Source organism: Colletotrichum abscissum, assembly GCF_030869225.1.
Source record: "Colletotrichum abscissum strain IMI 504890 chromosome Unknown Scaffold_10.1, whole genome shotgun sequence".
NCBI lineage: Eukaryota > Fungi > Ascomycota > Sordariomycetes > Glomerellales > Glomerellaceae > Colletotrichum > Colletotrichum abscissum.
In genome coordinates this window covers 545023-560841 of record NW_026849988.1, presented here as the reverse complement: position 1 = coordinate 560841, position 15819 = coordinate 545023, and the positions used below count along the sequence as shown (strand labels likewise).

The window sequence follows — 15819 nt, the reverse complement described above, 5'->3', positions numbered from 1 at the left end:
CTCAACTCTTATGATTGAATCTCTTCAATCGAATTATGGCTATCCTTCGGGTATGTCACGCCCTTCAGTAGAAGTTCTCTTTTGAACCGACTGGGGCGAAATGAGCGACGCCGTCGACCCCAAAGACCAACGTCGCCATGCGTTCGTCTTGACGCCGAAAGCTCTCATTTCTTTTCCGGTTCTTCACTCATCGAACCACCTCGTTCACCTACCCCCATCAACCTCTCATCAACTTTCATCTTTCCTCTCTTGGCCTGCGCATGCTCAGCCGCCGCAACACCAGCATCAAGCCCAACATGAGCAACCCCCTTGACAACACCATGCGCCGCTGCGCTCGAAGTCGACCCGCCGGTGCTCCCCACCAGCACATCAGCACACACCTCGGCCCCCTCGATCGCAACCGCGCCAAATGTCACCCCAAGCGCCATCGGGACCAACACGTCCCCCCTCTTCGTCTTCACCGCCAGGCCCCTCTCGACGGCATGCCTCTCGAGGATCCGCCGTTTCCTGCGCGCGTTCCGGATGCGTGCCGCGTCGTAGGGGACCATGAGCCAGCTGAGCCCCGCAGTGACGGCGCCCGCTGCTGTGTGGAGCGCTGTTGCTGTCGAGCTGCTCGCGAGCCGGCGGATGTAGTGGGATCGTCTTGCGATGAGAGCTTCGTCAGACATTTGGCGGCATTTGAGGTCGTATGCTTCTGCGTTGAAGGGCATTGTTGTTTTCGCTTTGGAGTCTTTGGAAAGCCGTGGGATGCAACTTGTGCAGGGGTGTAAAGGGATTCGATATGGAATGGGCGGGAATCGAGGCTGAGACTTGGTTGGACTTATTCCATCTCTCTCAGACCTGGACTGAGAATATGGTCCTTCGGGAAGCACCTGGCAGTTATAATGTCTCCAGCTATGGAGATCATAATCGACCTACCGTCACAAGCATTCAGACGACGATGGCGCAAGCAGGCAGAACTAAACAGAACGCATATATTGCACAGAAAGAATAGAATCAAGACCGCAGCAGCTCGCACAGATGTGGCTGGCGGAACCTTGAGCTTATCAGACCATACAATCTTCTCTCAGTTGTCGGTCGGAGAAGATAAGTCCGGCCCCGCCAATACCCAATTTCTATGTCTAGTCCGACCCCGAAAGGAGGGGGGGGACGGGGCCGGTTCTTTCGGGCCCCGGAGTAGGGGTGGGGATCAGTGCGCCGGTCGCTCCCGGTGTGGCGGAAATGTGCTCCCGTCGAACATAACATTGGACGGACTGGGACTGGGGCTGCGGGGGGTCAGATCGGTCCGGCAGTACTGGAAGAGGCGGCGAAATGAGACTGATTGAATCTGAAAAGCTTCCGCTGTGAAAGAAGAAGTTTGCTACAGGCCAGCAGTCAGGAAGCTGAATGGACCTAGTGATTTAGTGGGTTGGTTCGATTTCCCATTGAACGTGTCCATTTAGCTTTCCGATTGTTGGCCCGTAGTACACTTGATCGTTTATAGCGGAAGCACTCTTTGACTTCATGTCACGGCGTCGGGCCTTTTTTCCCTTAGGCGGAGTTTCGGAGTCCGGCTGCTTGAAGGTTGATCTGCCGGCGGCCCGGCGCGGCCGTGGATATCAGATGGTCCAAGCAAGATTCTCAGGTACGGTTGCTTGTCGTCTGAAGTCGCGGGCGAGTGAAGGAAGGTTATGCTCAACTAAGAGCCGCATTCGCAGCACCGTTTTCACGATATTAGGAAAGCAAACGAAGTAATGAAGATAATGAGTAATGAGGTCTTCTCGCATTATTAGATCTTAACATTATGAGGTCATGAGCATCGTGAAAAAATCCATCCTCCCCTTTCCATACCATAGGCCTTCCATGGCCTGATGTTCCGTTATTTCCCATCCGATGCTGTACAATGACCCCAAATTCCCGGGATCCGATTCCGTCGTGGTCCCGCCACGAACGCCTATTTAAGCTCTCAACTCGGTATCCCGCCGGTACGTCCACGAGTGGGCGTCAGAGTACACGGGCTTATACCCCAACACGCCCTCGACCAGAGAAAGAATGATGGTAGGCGTGAGGATGAAGGCGCCGCCGTACTTGTGCTCCGAGACGAGTACCAGGCGGTCGATGCTCGCGCCCATGCCGAAGGCGCACTGGTGCAGCTTGACCTCGACGGCGGGAGGCTGTGTTTCTTTTGTCAGTGACTGCAATGTCTTTCTTTTGTGTGATAAAGTCTCGAGAGAGAGGTTCTTACCTTGCTGCTAATCTGGTGATTCGTCCTCCTCCACTTCTTGAAGTAGTCCGCCAAAAACTTGAGCGTCGCGCTGTGGCTGCCCTGGATCTCAATCTCGTGCGCGCCGCGGCTGTACACGATGAGGTGGTACGGCGCCTTCTGCAGCAGCTCGTCCGGGCGCGGAAGGGCGTCTGCTTTGGGCATGAAATCTGCCTGCGGTCCGCGCGATGCTGTCGAGCTGATGGAGGCGCGCTGACGGAGATGGCCCGTGCCGCCGACAGAAAGACGGTTCAGACGGGCGTCCATTTCCAGGTCGGCCCAGTCTTCTGTCGGAGAGGCGGAGTAAGGGGGCAGCTGCTTGTGGTGGTCGGCGAAGCAGTCCTTGATTTCGGACTTGAAGAGGGGGTGGAGGTCCATAGGGGTTATGAGGCGGAGTTTGGGGAGGGTGATGAGAAAGCCTCCTTGGTCGTCGGACCATGCTGTTGAGGCGTGTTCATCGCTGGCGACCTGTTTGCGTGTTTAACTTTCACGTTTCTTGCGAGTACAAGACAATAGGGTTCACTCACTTCGACAAAGAGTCGCAACCTCGACCAAGTGAGTCTCAGCTTGTCCAGGAGGGTGTTGGTCCACTCCTCATTCTTCTCGTCCTCGAGAAGCTCCGTCGCGGCGCGGCACCATGCTTCGACGGTGCCGGCGACGGCGGCGACGAAGTCGGTCCTGTCTGCGTACTCTGCGTCGAGCTGGGTGAGGAGGATCTGCCAGTCCGGGTTGACATCTACTTCGAGGCCGAGGACGTCTCGGAGAGCCTTGAGGGCTTGCTGGAGGTAGCTGTCTTCCTTGGTCCAGTGGTCACGGATTGCAACCTTTACTTTGAGGGGTCTGTGTCATATTAGTCGTTGATACACATGTGATGTGAAGGTTTATGAGAGCCACCTACAGAGTTGTCATGCCAGGCGTGGATAGGTTTTGGGTAGTGAGTTTCTTGGTGTTTGGATCTGAGTGTCAGATGAATGAGATGATGGTGATGATGATGAGAAACAAGAGATCTCTCTTTCCTCCTTCCCGCACTTATAAGGGGAGTCATCCGGTGGTTGATATTCACCTTCCCAAGCAGCAGGAGTGGAGCCGCGATGCAGCTAGACGCATCAGTCGATAATCCACCCTGGCCACTTGAACACACTTTCGTGACACTTCTGCCTCCCCCCGGCGCCGCCAAGATCGGGCGCCAAGAGGTGCCCGGCAGGACGGTGGCATGCAGCTGGGCATGTGGCGTCACACTCATCCCAGGCCGTGCAAAAAAGGCAACAAGGGGGGAGGCGGAGTACCTTTTCCACGTCAATCATGCCATATGGGACTTATGGAAAAAGAAGAAATGAAATGAAAATGACACAATACACGTGTACGGTGTAGTCGGCGGGGGTTGTAACTTGTTGATCTGGGTTTCGAGAGAATACGACGTTGCGGAAACCTTGGCTGGGTAAAGTGCGTTCCTGTAAGCTCCGAAAAGAGAAGAGAAAACCAAGCACTGCATCTTTACACCTCATAGCTTACGGGCGGTACGGAGCCCTTCGTTACGAAGTCCACTAACAAACTATCCCTACCTCTACTACGCAGCAATTAAACCCAGGCTACCGCTGAACGGTGCAGTTAGTCTGGTCCGGGGCACGGCGGCTGGATCTGCAATGGGTGGGACGCATCAGGTCAGATGATGAGCTGATGGTTCAGCGCGGGTCCCCATAAGCGGCCACCCGCGTGAACATGCCACAGCCCAGCGGTTCCATCGGCCGGCCGGCACGCCGCGCAAACACACACAACCCATCAATGACCCATCAATCCAAGTGACAACAAGCAGAGTTTAGTATGGAGTATCCGTACTTTGTACACATCTGAGCCTCTCAGGAGGGGCGTTAGGTTAGGTGTCAATGACCAAGGCGCGTGCCGGGTTGCAGCTGTCCTCTTAACACGACATCCCTGCGATTAAGAGTCTCGACTTTTCAGGTTGTCGACAACTCATCTACGGTCAGACTCATACAGACGGTGAGGGAAGGAAAAGGAACACCAAGACCGGGGAAGGAGACAACAATAGCACCACGGTGTCACGGCCAACGGTCCGGTCCGAAGAAAAATGTTCGGAGACAGACGGACGGATTACCAGGGATGATGATGTCACTCGTGTTCAACCACCTTTGCATCTCATCCTAAAGTACCTAGTGTACTCTGTATGATCTCTCCGGCGCGTTGGCGGCCTCCTTCTCATCCGACAAGTGTTCCCGCCCTCGCCCGCAGCTCCCGGGTCCGCAGACATAGTTCAACACTTTAATTAAGAGACGGGCGCCGGTTTCGAGTATGTGCCGCCGCTCCTACGCTGGATTACCAATTTACTCCTCCGTACACTGCCACAGCCCTCATAGTGGCACCCAAAACTCCGCAGTGATGCGTAGATGCAGTGCCGAGCACCATTTGGTAAGCCGATCGATTATCGATGTTTTACACCCTTACGACTTACGACATGCGAGACTCGTCTCATGGGTAATGGACTCATGGAGGCGCCCGTTGATCGACATGTCACCCCGCAATTCCCCTCACTGCTCAGCGAACCCATCATTACCATCTTTACCATCTTTAACTACCTTAGGTTACCTTAGGTAAGCTAGTGTTCCTGAACCCCTGAATGATTGCCTGAACTGTTGCGCGATGCCCCATGATGCGCCACCACCAAAACTCCACGAACCTCACTCACTCATGTCCACAATGTTCAACATGAGGAGAAAAGAAGCGACGAGGATAGGCAGATGTCAAAGAATAACCTCCACATTCTTTACATCCGTTCGCTGTTTTCTGTTTAGCCTCGTCAGGCTGAATACTTAGTCGCGACTTAAACCCTGTGATTGAGCGCGACTAGTGGCCGTTGGCGGGCCAAGAGTCAATAGTGAGGCTGGTTTCATCCTTCATGAGAAGGAGCTGAGAAAGGAGGCTCACAACTGAGGGGAAAATGCGAGACACTCGATCGGATGACTCAAGCTAGGCTTCAAGAGCTGAAATAATGGATGAAAGGATAAAAGGCTTGTATTCAGACGACTTCTCACACTAGATGAAATTGATCTCATCAATCTGAATAGAACTTCACTTTCTTTACTCGTCTGATCAATCACCATGTCTCGCTTGCCTCCTGCCGAGAAACTCCCTCTCGCCGTGCGGAAGAACAGTATGTACTGATGTCTCAAGTCAAATATTCAGTCACTGACCACCTCCGAGTCCGCGATGATTGGGAGAACAAGAGAGAAGACTTCCAGAATAAGCTCTCTGACGTCCTGGGCACAGAGTGGACGCTCAAGGACATCAGCCCTATCGCGCTTTACCCTTACGCCGAAGAGGGCTACGCCAAAGAGCGCCTAGGAAGCTGCATCGAAAAGTAAGGTCCAGACGCGAAAGCGTATCCGAGCTCTCTAATCTAACAATCAAAACCAGCTACGTCGACTCAGCAATCTATAACCTCAATTACTTCGTTGAAAGATACGGCGAAGACGGCAAATCCGAGCTCAACTCCATCTGCCACGCCCACTCCCTCATTATCGACCTCGATGACCGCCCGGAGGGCGAGCGCGTCTCCTACTGCGGCGTCATCGTCAAGGAGGGCGGCGTGCTAGCGATCGTCTTTTCCGAAAGAAATCTAGGCGTCAACATCGGCTCCGCCCTCGAGACGCAGGGTCTCCTGAGCGCCTTGAATGCCGCGCCTCCCGCACCGGGGTCCGCCGCGCCCATGAATTTTGCGGCGCGCACTTCCGTCAGGCGGGACTATGATCTGCAGATCGAGGAGACGAGAAAGTCGTTTGCGGATATGCTCGAGAGGCCTGACATTGTGCTGTGTCCCAATTTCGAGGCGAACTTTGAAAAGATCAAGGCTGCGGCGGAGAAGAAGGGGAGCGAGGTGAGGAGTGATTGGGAGGTGAACATTGGTGCTTTTACGAGGATGTACTTTGAAGGGCTGAGGTCTCAGATGAGGTATCAAAAGTTTGATGATGATGATATGTTGAGGGAAGGGTTCAATGAGGCTGCTGAGAAGGGGGAGATTCACTTCCGGATTGTGGATAAGATGGCGTATGCGACGTACGGGGAGGTTGTGTTGGATGATGAGCTTATTTGTCTTCAGGTATGTCCCGTCGACTTCACGGTTTTAACCTTGCTAACCGGTTTTACCAGACCCAGGCGCATAACTTTGGAACGAATGTCGATTACGCAGCAGAGAAGCTCTTGGACCAGCTCTAGGTGGGTGCTCGTATGTGCTCAAGTTGAGCCAACGAGGCCAGGAATATTTGTAAAGTTCAGACTCCATTTCAGGCAGTCAGCACTTGTTACCACCTATCATGTCAAACGCAGCCAACTCGAGCTCCACAACGGTGAGACCAATGTTGCCGGTATAGATGGTAGAGTCGCCAATAGACGGGTTCTCCAAGAAGTTGACGCCGATCATCGAGGCAATTAAATAGACAAGAGAACAACCTTCGTCCCTACCTCTTCTACGACTTCTATCACTGCCTCTATCAATACCTCTATCACTCGCTTTATTGCTCTCTCTATTCCTCCCTCTATCCCTCCCCTTATTACTTCCTCTACTTCTATTGTTGTTCTCTACTTCTCAAAGTATATTCTATGATTTCTATATATGAAGGATTGAGCACTTGAGATAATGACAAGGATAGTAGTAAAGATACAAGGGAGAAAGGTATTAATGATATATTAACCATCGGGTTGTTATGTCACCCACTTAGCTACCTATCTACCGGGCTCTACGGCACCACCGTCTGCCATCGACAAGCGAGCGACACATGGCCGTCTCGAGCAAGGCACCCATCACGCCACCAACGAGCACACCTCCCGCATCGCCAACAGTAACAAGCCCAAGACAAACCTCTCGAGGAACCGTATCCCTCCCTTCTCCAACCAGCCTTGCCAAAACATTCACATACACAGATCCAGCCGCTAAACCGATCAAGAAGACCAAGAAAAAGGACAGTTGCGTTGAGACGAGGAACACGGCGTTGAAGAAGGCAACCGCCGTCCAGGCGCACAGAGCCGTCAGATGAAGCCTGAAGTTTCGCGCCGGAAGAAGCTTAAGCGATGACCGTCCCATCCAGACACCTAGGTGGAGCGTCATGCCGTATGTTGCGTAAAAGTGGGCGAACGTATCAAACGCTGATCCTTCGAGCGGCCTGGCGAGGCCATATTGTGAGAGAGAGATGGCTGCGGATGCTGTGAAGAGAGGCAACATCTCCGAGCGCATGAGATTACGGAGCAGCTCAAACCTGCTTCGCTCGTGGTTCGGACCATTGGCCTCGTCGTGCCGCAAGAAGGATTGTCCTTCCTCGGCACTGGCGTCCTCTCGTTGCTTCCCTCGCGCGTCATTCTTCGTACCCCTTTTCGAGAACCGTTGAGGCAATACAACAAAGTGAGCCACCAGAAGCAGAGCTACACCGTAGTAGACATACGTGGTAGCGCTTCGCAAAAGCTTCCCGGCACCGTACGTCAAAAGAAACGGCCACACGGCGTTCTCAAGTACCCCCGCGCCGCTACCGAAGCCCCACCCCGCTAGTCCCGGAAGCCCGGCCTGCCCGATCATCCCAAGGCAGGAAACCTCCGTTACCGCCGCCGCGATAGATGCAATCACGGTTGTCGCAATGCGTATTGGCGGAGGCACGTTCGGCGGCGTGTCATCTGCGATTCGCTTGAGAATGACCCATACTGCCGCAATGAGAAGCGGTCGGGTTCGGTATGGTATGCGGTGAATGATGAACGGGAGCGTTAGCTTAGTGAGGAGCACCGGCGCGACTTCGATGAGGATGACGATGTGGCGGGGGTACGGGATGATGAGATAGTTTGAGGCATGAATGAGGGACGGTAGGATTGTATTGGCTAAGCCTGTGATTCGTATGAGTTTATGCCGAATTGTGGTTGCAGTAAAGTGCTTTCTGCCCGTCATCAGTTAAAGAGTAAACCAAACTCACCTATCAGGGCAAAAGCCAAAAAAGTCCGAAATTCGTCAAAAGACCACGCGGTCCGGGCCGTGGTCTTACTTTTTGACGCCATCGCGAAAGCGAGGTCTCGGGGTGTATCTAAGGTTCACGACATCCTGCAACCGCGAACTGAGACATGGGGGTTTCCCTCTCAAGAAGTATAAAGAAGAAAGGCTGCGCGCAGCCTTATTCGAGATCAATTAAGGGAACACGATCGTCACGGATTATGTCGAGGAATCAATGATAGACCTGCTCGACATCCACGTGTTAGGTGAGAGCCCAATGCGCATGGGTAGTGGGTGAGTTGTCCAGAACCCGGTCCGGACGAATCGAATCCACCACGTGGGATGAACCCGGCAATTGATAGGGAGCTAAGGCCCCGCGTCGGACCCGTCGATCCATATGGCCGTAACGGCAGCACGCAGCTATGCCGGCCGATTGTCATCTTATCGGCGTCGTCAGCTCTGATTTCTCAATGCGATGCTTGGCAGACTCGTTATGTCGGGTATTCGTCTGATAAGCAGAATGTGCCGCAGGCGGGAAGGTCATTCTATCATCCATCAGTGTCTACCTCTGCGAACATGATGATGCCTGGAATGGCGTCAGCTACGTGTCCATGGCGTCGGTGGTCGAAATCAAAGATTGAGACGCAAAGCAGCATGTGGGATGGCGAAGCTCAACACCGCCGCCGGAGCCCGGTTATCAGGTCAGGTCAATATTGTGCCGATATTGTGAAGTTCATCCTACCTGTCATCATCTTCATGGGCGTCTTTGGCTTTGTCTTGACGAACTTTGTAAGTCCACCGTTCTCTTTCGCTCTTAGGGTACTACTAACACGATCTTCATAGTTCCCTGCAGAGTTCAGACACTTCATCCATGGCAGTGACGCAGAAAGAAGAATCACGGGAACAGACCTTGAAAAACTTAGGAGTTCAACTCCTGTTGACACAGGGGGCTCACGCCGACTGCGACTCTTTATGCCCGCCGACGGACCAAACATCAACCTCTGCAAGACAGTCATGTCGGCCGTGGCGCTAGGCTACCCCATGCCCACGCTTTTGAACTGGAACGGAGAGTTCAACAGGCCTGACTGGCACTTTGCCGGTTCCCACATTGCGAAACTGGAGTCACTGTTGGCGGTCATCGATGCGCTTTACGAGAAGAATGACGGGGACAATGTGAATGAGAACGATCTCGTTCTCCTCGTAGATGCCTACGATATCTGGTTCCAGCTTCCGCCATCCGTCTTAATTGAGCGCTTCCACCAGCTAAATCGCAAAGCCAACATTCGGGTGCAGAGACAATGGGAGGAAAGCGGCCTGAAGAGCGGGTTCCCCATTAGCCCCCCGACGCAGAACATCATCGTCACCGCAGCCAAAGATTGCCAGCCGGACTGGGAGTCAGGGTCCGATCCGCGGTACGACTACTGGCCAGACTCACCCCTGCCACGAGACTTCTACGGCGACAAGACTGACCAGGTTCTACCTTATGTCTTTGACTCGGCGAGGAAATACAAAAAGATTCGCCCCCGCTGCGTCAACAGCGGGATGATCATGGGCACTATCGGATCTTTACGGGGCGCGCTGCGCAAGAGCAAGGAAAAGATTGAAAAAGCCGCGGGTAGCGGGCGGCAGCTCTGGAGCGACCAAGCTCTTATCGCAGAGGTTATTGGGGACCAGGAAGTTTATCGCCACTGGGTTCGTGGCCTCTCTTCAACGTGGAATGGTTTCGTTTCTGAAGAGCATCTCGGGAGCATGCCGAAAGAGGTGCGGAGAATTGCAGACGCGGCGCTGGCTGGCGAAAAGTTTGAGTTTGGGATCGGGCTGGATTATGAGTTTGCCACGATTCCGCCTACCTGCTCCTCCGAAGACGACGGGTACTTCGTGGAGCTTGACGACGCCGAGGCCATCAAGAAGGAGTCTGAAAAGGCTGGGGTCCCGGGCGAGGTGAGGGTACAGAGCATTCCGGAGGAATTGCGAGACGTCCCTCGGCCTCTGCCGGGGCACAGCTGGGGCAACGTCTCGCTCTATACCGACTTCTTCTTTGGTACCGCGTCCGTGGGCATACATCACAACGCCTACATCTTTGGGCTGAAGAAGTGGCGGCTGGAGAATTGGTGGAGTCTGATGTGGTTTTATCCTCACTTGCGGGATCTCGTGATCGAGGCTCTTGATGCGAATCGAAAGTTGATGCCCTTAGCGAGGCTTCTCACTCGTGGCGACAGCGGGAACGAGGTGGTCTACTGGGCGGCGGAGGAAGAGCTTAATGGGAAGAAGAGCGTTAGGGTGTATGACGGTTCGAAAAAGCCGGGAAACTTTTCATTTATTGGTTGGGATGGAATATGCCAAAATGGAGATGAAAAGTGGTATAATGTACTGTTTGGAGATGGAAAGGGGCAGCTGGAGGTGTGAGATATGTACTTGTCAGAGACGCGCGATGAATACAGATTTGGCGATGGCGGGGTAAAGGCCTCTCTTTCCCACGGCCTGTCTTTGGGTCAACGGTTCATAGGCCCACGCTTTCCCCCAGTTATTTTAACATCTCATTGTCGACTTCGCGGTAAACCTTTCGACAAGTAGCTCCTTGATTATGTGGAAAATCCGGAGTTCATCATCATGTCAGTCCATCATAGCAAACGCATGCTCCCTTTCAACTGACTGTATGCTGGAACATAAGCCCATTGACGGTGATCTCCAACGCATGAGGCTATGTCGATGGACATAGGAGGTCGACTTAGAGCCTCGTTTTCGCATCACAAGGCGTATAGACAATGCTCGGGACAACCGGTAATGAGTGCCAATCCATCTTCAATACACAATGACGGAGACAGCCTGTGATCATCCAATGAGGACCGTATGCGACGTAGAGCGATCGATGGAATAACGAAGAGAGAGAACCGGGGAGATGATCCAGTCTCGGGGACGCTGTATACCTGAATTGGGCATGGTATCGTATTTGAAGCTGTCTCATTGGCTAGTCCGTGGGTTCTTGGCTATGAACAAGCCCCCGTAATGCGACTATACATGTGGGGATACACGGATCCGAAGATCTTAGGGAGAGGCGGCGCAATAGCCCTGTACCTGGATGCTTGCTTGGTGGCAATGCTGCAGCCCATGGTAGATCATACAGTCGTGATGAGGCTCGATATGGTTGTTGATTTGTATAAGTTGACTACATCTCTCTTCAGATGAGATGCCTCTCTTCTCAACAGTCAAGGACAACGTTCATTCACTCAAGCTTCATCCTCGCCCTGTTTCTCCTAATTACAATCCACTCTCTTTTCTACTCAAAAACTCGAAAGCCTGAGCATCGCTAGTCTCAGGATGAAGCAAGTCAACTTCTTCACCACGGCCATGGTAGCCTGTATGGCCAAGCTCGTCGTACGCCCCCCCCCCCCCCCCCCCCCCCCCCCCCCCCCCCCCCCTCCCCCCCCCTCCCCCTCCCCCCCCCCCCCCCGCTCCTCCCCCCCCCCCCCCCCCACACCCCCCCCCCCCCCCCACCCCCCCCCACCCCCACCCCACCACCCCCCCCCCCCCCCCCCCCCCCTCTAACCCTCTACAACTTCAAGTCTTCTCACCTACTGGAATATCTAGGCCTCGGCGGACATCGTCGCAGACTCCCAAAACGTGACGGCCCCAGACTTCATCGGAAAAGCAGCCACGTCTCAACCCCTCCGCCCCAAGGAACGCTTCTCCCCAGACGCCCTCCATGCCCACATTGACGGCGGCAACACCCGAAGCGACGACTACATGGGCCCCCTCGGCATCTCCTCCGTCGCCTCCTCGGCCGCCGTGCAGACGGGCTACATGTTCTGGGAGAACAGCACGAGCCTTCTCGTCGCACTGGAGTGCGTCTCCTCCCAGGCGCCCATCGGATTCTGCCTCGCGGCGCTGGACCCGGAGACCATGGACGTTCTCGTCCAATGGACCGCGCCGGCGGGACGTACTGCCGTCTCGAATTACTGGCAAGTCGTCGACAACCACCTCGTTATGCCCACCCTCGAAGGCTTCATCATGGAGATCCAGCGCCTCGGCACCGGCACCTCCACGACTTTCACCCAGATCCGCGAGGTCGACGTCTCGTCCCGTCTCCCTTCGGGCTCCATCATTGCCATGGCCGGGTACACGGACGACGAGAACCTCTGGTTCGTCGCCACGCCGGCGCCCCTCGTCGGCCTTGAGGGAAGCAACACCACCACCATAGGCTATGTCCAGCCCGACGGCACCATCTTCAGCACCGCGCTGGACAACCAAATCGTCGAGAACGGCATGGCCGTCAACGGGAAAAACATCTACGTCCTCACGGGTCCCGCCGGCCCCGAAGACCACGCCGACGCCCGGGGCCACTTTTATGCTTTCCAAGCGGATACGGCCAACGGTGGCGGCGTGGTAGCGGCCTGGAACGAGACGTACCTCGCCGGCAGCGGTATCAAGCCAGGCGGCCTCTCCCGCGGCTCCGGCGCGACACCAAGCCTCCTCGGACAAAAATACGTCGCCGTGACGGACAACGCCGACTCGCAAATCAACCTCAACGTCTATCGCCAGGCTTCCGCCATGGCCGAAGGCCAAACCTCAAGCTTCGTCTGCTCCGTCCCGCTCTTCACGCCCGGCGCGAGCCTCAACGAGGCCTCGCTGACGTCGCACTTTGACGGGACGACGTACAGCGCCATGATCCCCAACTGCTACAACTCGCCTTCCTTCCTAGACGTCAGCGAGGACGACGTCAACGGCAGCTACAATAACCTCACGCAGGTGACTCCCGGCGTGGCGCGCGTGCGGGTCAATGCCGACGAGAGCTGCGAGCTGGTATGGGATTTGCCTATCGTGGCGACCATGATCACGCTGTCGACGAGTAACGGTATCTTGTACGCGTACACGCAGGACCGGGAGCTCGCCGTGGGCGGGGAGTATGTGTGGTACATTGCGGCGTTTGATTATGCTTCTGGACAGGAGATTTGGCGCAAGAGGGTTGGTGCTGGTGGTGTGTTCAACCCCGGTCCGTCGCATCTGCAGCTCGGTGCGAATGGAAGGATTTATGAGGGTATTGTTGGTGGTGTTGCGTGGGTTGAGGATTCTCCTTCTCCTTAGATGGGGTTTTCTCATTGCCGGTGTTTCTGGTGAGAGAAGCTGCTTGGCATCGTCAGTTGGTGAACGGCGGTAATATCGGGATGGGGCAGAGCTATATGAATGGATATAAGTTTGCTAGATTCCACGCATATGAGACTTAGATCACTTACTGTCACATTAATCTAATTCCTTCACCACTACTTTCTGCTTCTGAGAACGATTAGAAATCTCTAAAGGGACGTCGTGAGGTTAGACTTATATGAGTCTAGCCAAGATTGGCATCAGCCTCGTGATAATCCTGTGTGAGTATAGGTCTAAGTAGAGCGTTCAACCATCCTCGCGTTATGCAAAAAGCAGAAATGATACCACTTCCTCCCATCAACCTAAACATACACTCGCTTTAAAGGATAAGAACCATATGCTAACCTCTCAACTCTCAACCCACTCAAACTCCTCGACAGCCAACGTCATCTTCGGCCACCACTCCCTCGGCAAGAATCTCATCACCCCGTCAAACTCCCTCTCCGCCGCACCCTGCGCCCACCACAAATGCGTCGCCCTCCTCAACAGCATAAAGAAGTACCCGACGATAGCCAACGTCCTCGGGTCCTGCGCCTCCAACAACTCGACGAACCGCGGCGGGACGTGCGCAGGGAACCGCAGCAGATCACGCTGCAGAGCCGAACCCTGGATCTTATCGAGACGGTCGACAGCGATACGATACGCTTCCAACGCCTCCGGCTCTGTCTTTTCTTCATCGAGGTCTTCTAGCAGGAAGTCAAACGCCCCCGGCTTTGCTGGCCTCGGCGTCTCGTTTTGCTGTGATGAGGTCTGCCGCTCTGGTTTATAGAGGTGGCTTATCCTACTATTCCGGATCCCGGGCAAAGCGACCTTTAATAGCGCGTTGACGTTCCGAAATGGCGTGAACCAGTGATGCGGGACCCGCGACCTCGCCCCCGTCCCCTCTCCCGCATCCGATCCGCTACCGTTGCTATCGAGAAACGACTGGTTCGCGCTGGTGTGGAACATGATGATGGTACACGTCGCCATCACGACGGGAGCATTCTGCGCGTTGATCCCCTCGCGCACAATTTGTCTCGAATGCGCCTCGATAGCCCTCGCCATGTAAGCATGCGAGGCCTCCGACACTGCTGCTGCATAAGTACTGCTGCTGCTGCTGTCATCCACCCTCGCCGCGGACCGTCGGAGGTGAAACGCCGCAAACCCGAGAACAGCGTCCATAAGAGTATGGTCTGTCACGGCGAGATCCGTGATCCAGCTCGACCAACTTTGCTGGTCAGTCGAGGGGTACGAGGCCGTCATGGCCAGGTAGTGCCGGAAGAAGCGCGATTTCATGCCGTCGGTCATGGTGTCTACTAATACTGGAGGACTACTCGGCCGTACGAGAGTCAGGGATGTTAATGATAATGCTGTGGAGGAGGACGACGATGCAGACGATGCCGACGATATTAATGATGATGATGATGATGATGACGACGATGATAATATGAAGGGTGGCGCCGGCGGACAAGAAGTGGGTTTCAGACTGAAGCGGGATTGTAAATCGATGAAATCACACCGCAGGTTCGCCTTTGTGCAACCTCCACAGGCGGGCCGGACCTCATCGCACTTTGGTGTATGGTCAGTACTTGTACTTGCGTATAAGGTAGGTAGACATGCAAGAAGGTATGCAGTCAGGTATCAAGTGAGAAACCCGTACGACCCCCTGCACCCGGGACGGGTAGGTCGTAGGTCGGGACACGGTGATCGTAAGGTCGGGCCGCCTCGTTCAGAGCTCACCTTGATTCGCCGCGTCTTGCAGCGTCTGCAGCCGAGTCTCGACTTGTGATGGGCTCGTCTGATTCTCTCCGTCATTACAACCGGGTAAGATGTGTAGTGGATCTTACTTCGGGTGTTTGCAGCAAGTATCGGGCCTAGAATCCTTCTAGAAGTTACAAGATACACCAAACGCAAGGGCAAGCAAGCAAGAAGAAAGAACGTGGCCACCGAGATGTGCCAGTGAGGGAGGAGAGTCTGTGGGAAGATGGGAGAGCAGAAGGGGGGTCGTCGCTCAGATGCCGGAACGCTGCGTCGATGCTTTGACCCGGTTCCGGCCAATGAGAGGCGCCGGAATACGGTCTTGGATAGATCTTGGGTCTAGTAGCGACATCCCATCTCAATCAAACTCTATCCCTACCGCCGATCTACACCTACGTACCTGACTTTACGTATAGGTAAATGACTTTCATGTCAGGCTTTGCTGTGGTTTGGTGATCATAAGTAAGCCAGACACGTCCGTTATTCGCCTTGGGGCTGCTCTCTCACTTGCTGCTCATTTTTACCTACTGCAGTGCGTGTACCAGAAGCTGTGAGATCATCCAACATACCTATGAAGAAACTCATCAGCTTTTTGCCGTATGCAAGTGGCTGTCTCACTGAACATATCTGATATATCACATCTTACGAGGCTCAAGTTCCTTCATATCGTTCCCATTAAAGTAGGCCGTGTGTCGTCCTGTTCTCGATATATGCCTATAGG

General features: G+C 54.4%; 7 protein-coding genes across 7 annotated transcripts; 3 read left to right on the top strand and 4 right to left on the bottom strand.

Annotated features, from left to right (window-relative positions):
* Positions 1-164: 164 nt before the first annotated feature.
* Positions 165-710, bottom strand: CABS01_05132 (uncharacterized protein; the record flags this gene model as incomplete). The annotated part of the gene is made up of 1 exon (XM_060538502.1): positions 165-710. The coding sequence occupies one exon, from the start codon at positions 708-710 to the stop codon at positions 165-167; it is 546 nt and encodes a 181-aa protein (XP_060405674.1).
* A 1227-nt stretch (positions 711-1937) lies between these two features.
* CABS01_05131 (uncharacterized protein) lies at positions 1938-3081 on the bottom strand (the record flags this gene model as incomplete). Its single annotated transcript, XM_060538501.1, has 3 exons — positions 1938-2153; positions 2225-2710; positions 2770-3081. Coding segments are annotated over 3 exons (1014 nt in total), but the record flags the coding sequence as incomplete, so codon positions are not given.
* Positions 3082-5356: 2275 nt separating this feature from the next.
* On the top strand, positions 5357-6469 carry CABS01_05130 (uncharacterized protein; the record flags this gene model as incomplete). The annotated part of the gene is made up of 4 exons (XM_060538500.1): positions 5357-5408; positions 5459-5615; positions 5672-6353; positions 6404-6469. The coding sequence occupies 4 exons, from the start codon at positions 5357-5359 to the stop codon at positions 6467-6469; spliced, it is 957 nt and encodes a 318-aa protein (XP_060405672.1).
* Positions 6470-6980: 511 nt separating this feature from the next.
* Positions 6981-8287, bottom strand: CABS01_05129 (uncharacterized protein; the record flags this gene model as incomplete). The annotated part of the gene is made up of 2 exons (XM_060538499.1): positions 6981-8119; positions 8206-8287. The coding sequence occupies 2 exons, from the start codon at positions 8285-8287 to the stop codon at positions 6981-6983; spliced, it is 1221 nt and encodes a 406-aa protein (XP_060405671.1).
* A 586-nt stretch (positions 8288-8873) lies between these two features.
* CABS01_05128 (uncharacterized protein) lies at positions 8874-10625 on the top strand (the record flags this gene model as incomplete). Its single annotated transcript, XM_060538498.1, has 2 exons — positions 8874-9008; positions 9063-10625. The coding sequence occupies 2 exons, from the start codon at positions 8874-8876 to the stop codon at positions 10623-10625; spliced, it is 1698 nt and encodes a 565-aa protein (XP_060405670.1).
* Positions 10626-11537: 912 nt separating this feature from the next.
* Positions 11538-13301, top strand: CABS01_05127 (uncharacterized protein; the record flags this gene model as incomplete). The annotated part of the gene is made up of 2 exons (XM_060538497.1): positions 11538-11594; positions 11808-13301. The coding sequence occupies 2 exons, from the start codon at positions 11538-11540 to the stop codon at positions 13299-13301; spliced, it is 1551 nt and encodes a 516-aa protein (XP_060405669.1).
* A 408-nt stretch (positions 13302-13709) lies between these two features.
* On the bottom strand, positions 13710-14648 carry CABS01_05126 (uncharacterized protein; the record flags this gene model as incomplete). Its single annotated transcript, XM_060538496.1, has 1 exon — positions 13710-14648. One exon carries the CDS (start codon positions 14646-14648, stop codon positions 13710-13712), a length of 939 nt encoding a protein of 312 aa, XP_060405668.1.
* Between the last annotated feature and the right edge of the window lie 1171 nt (positions 14649-15819).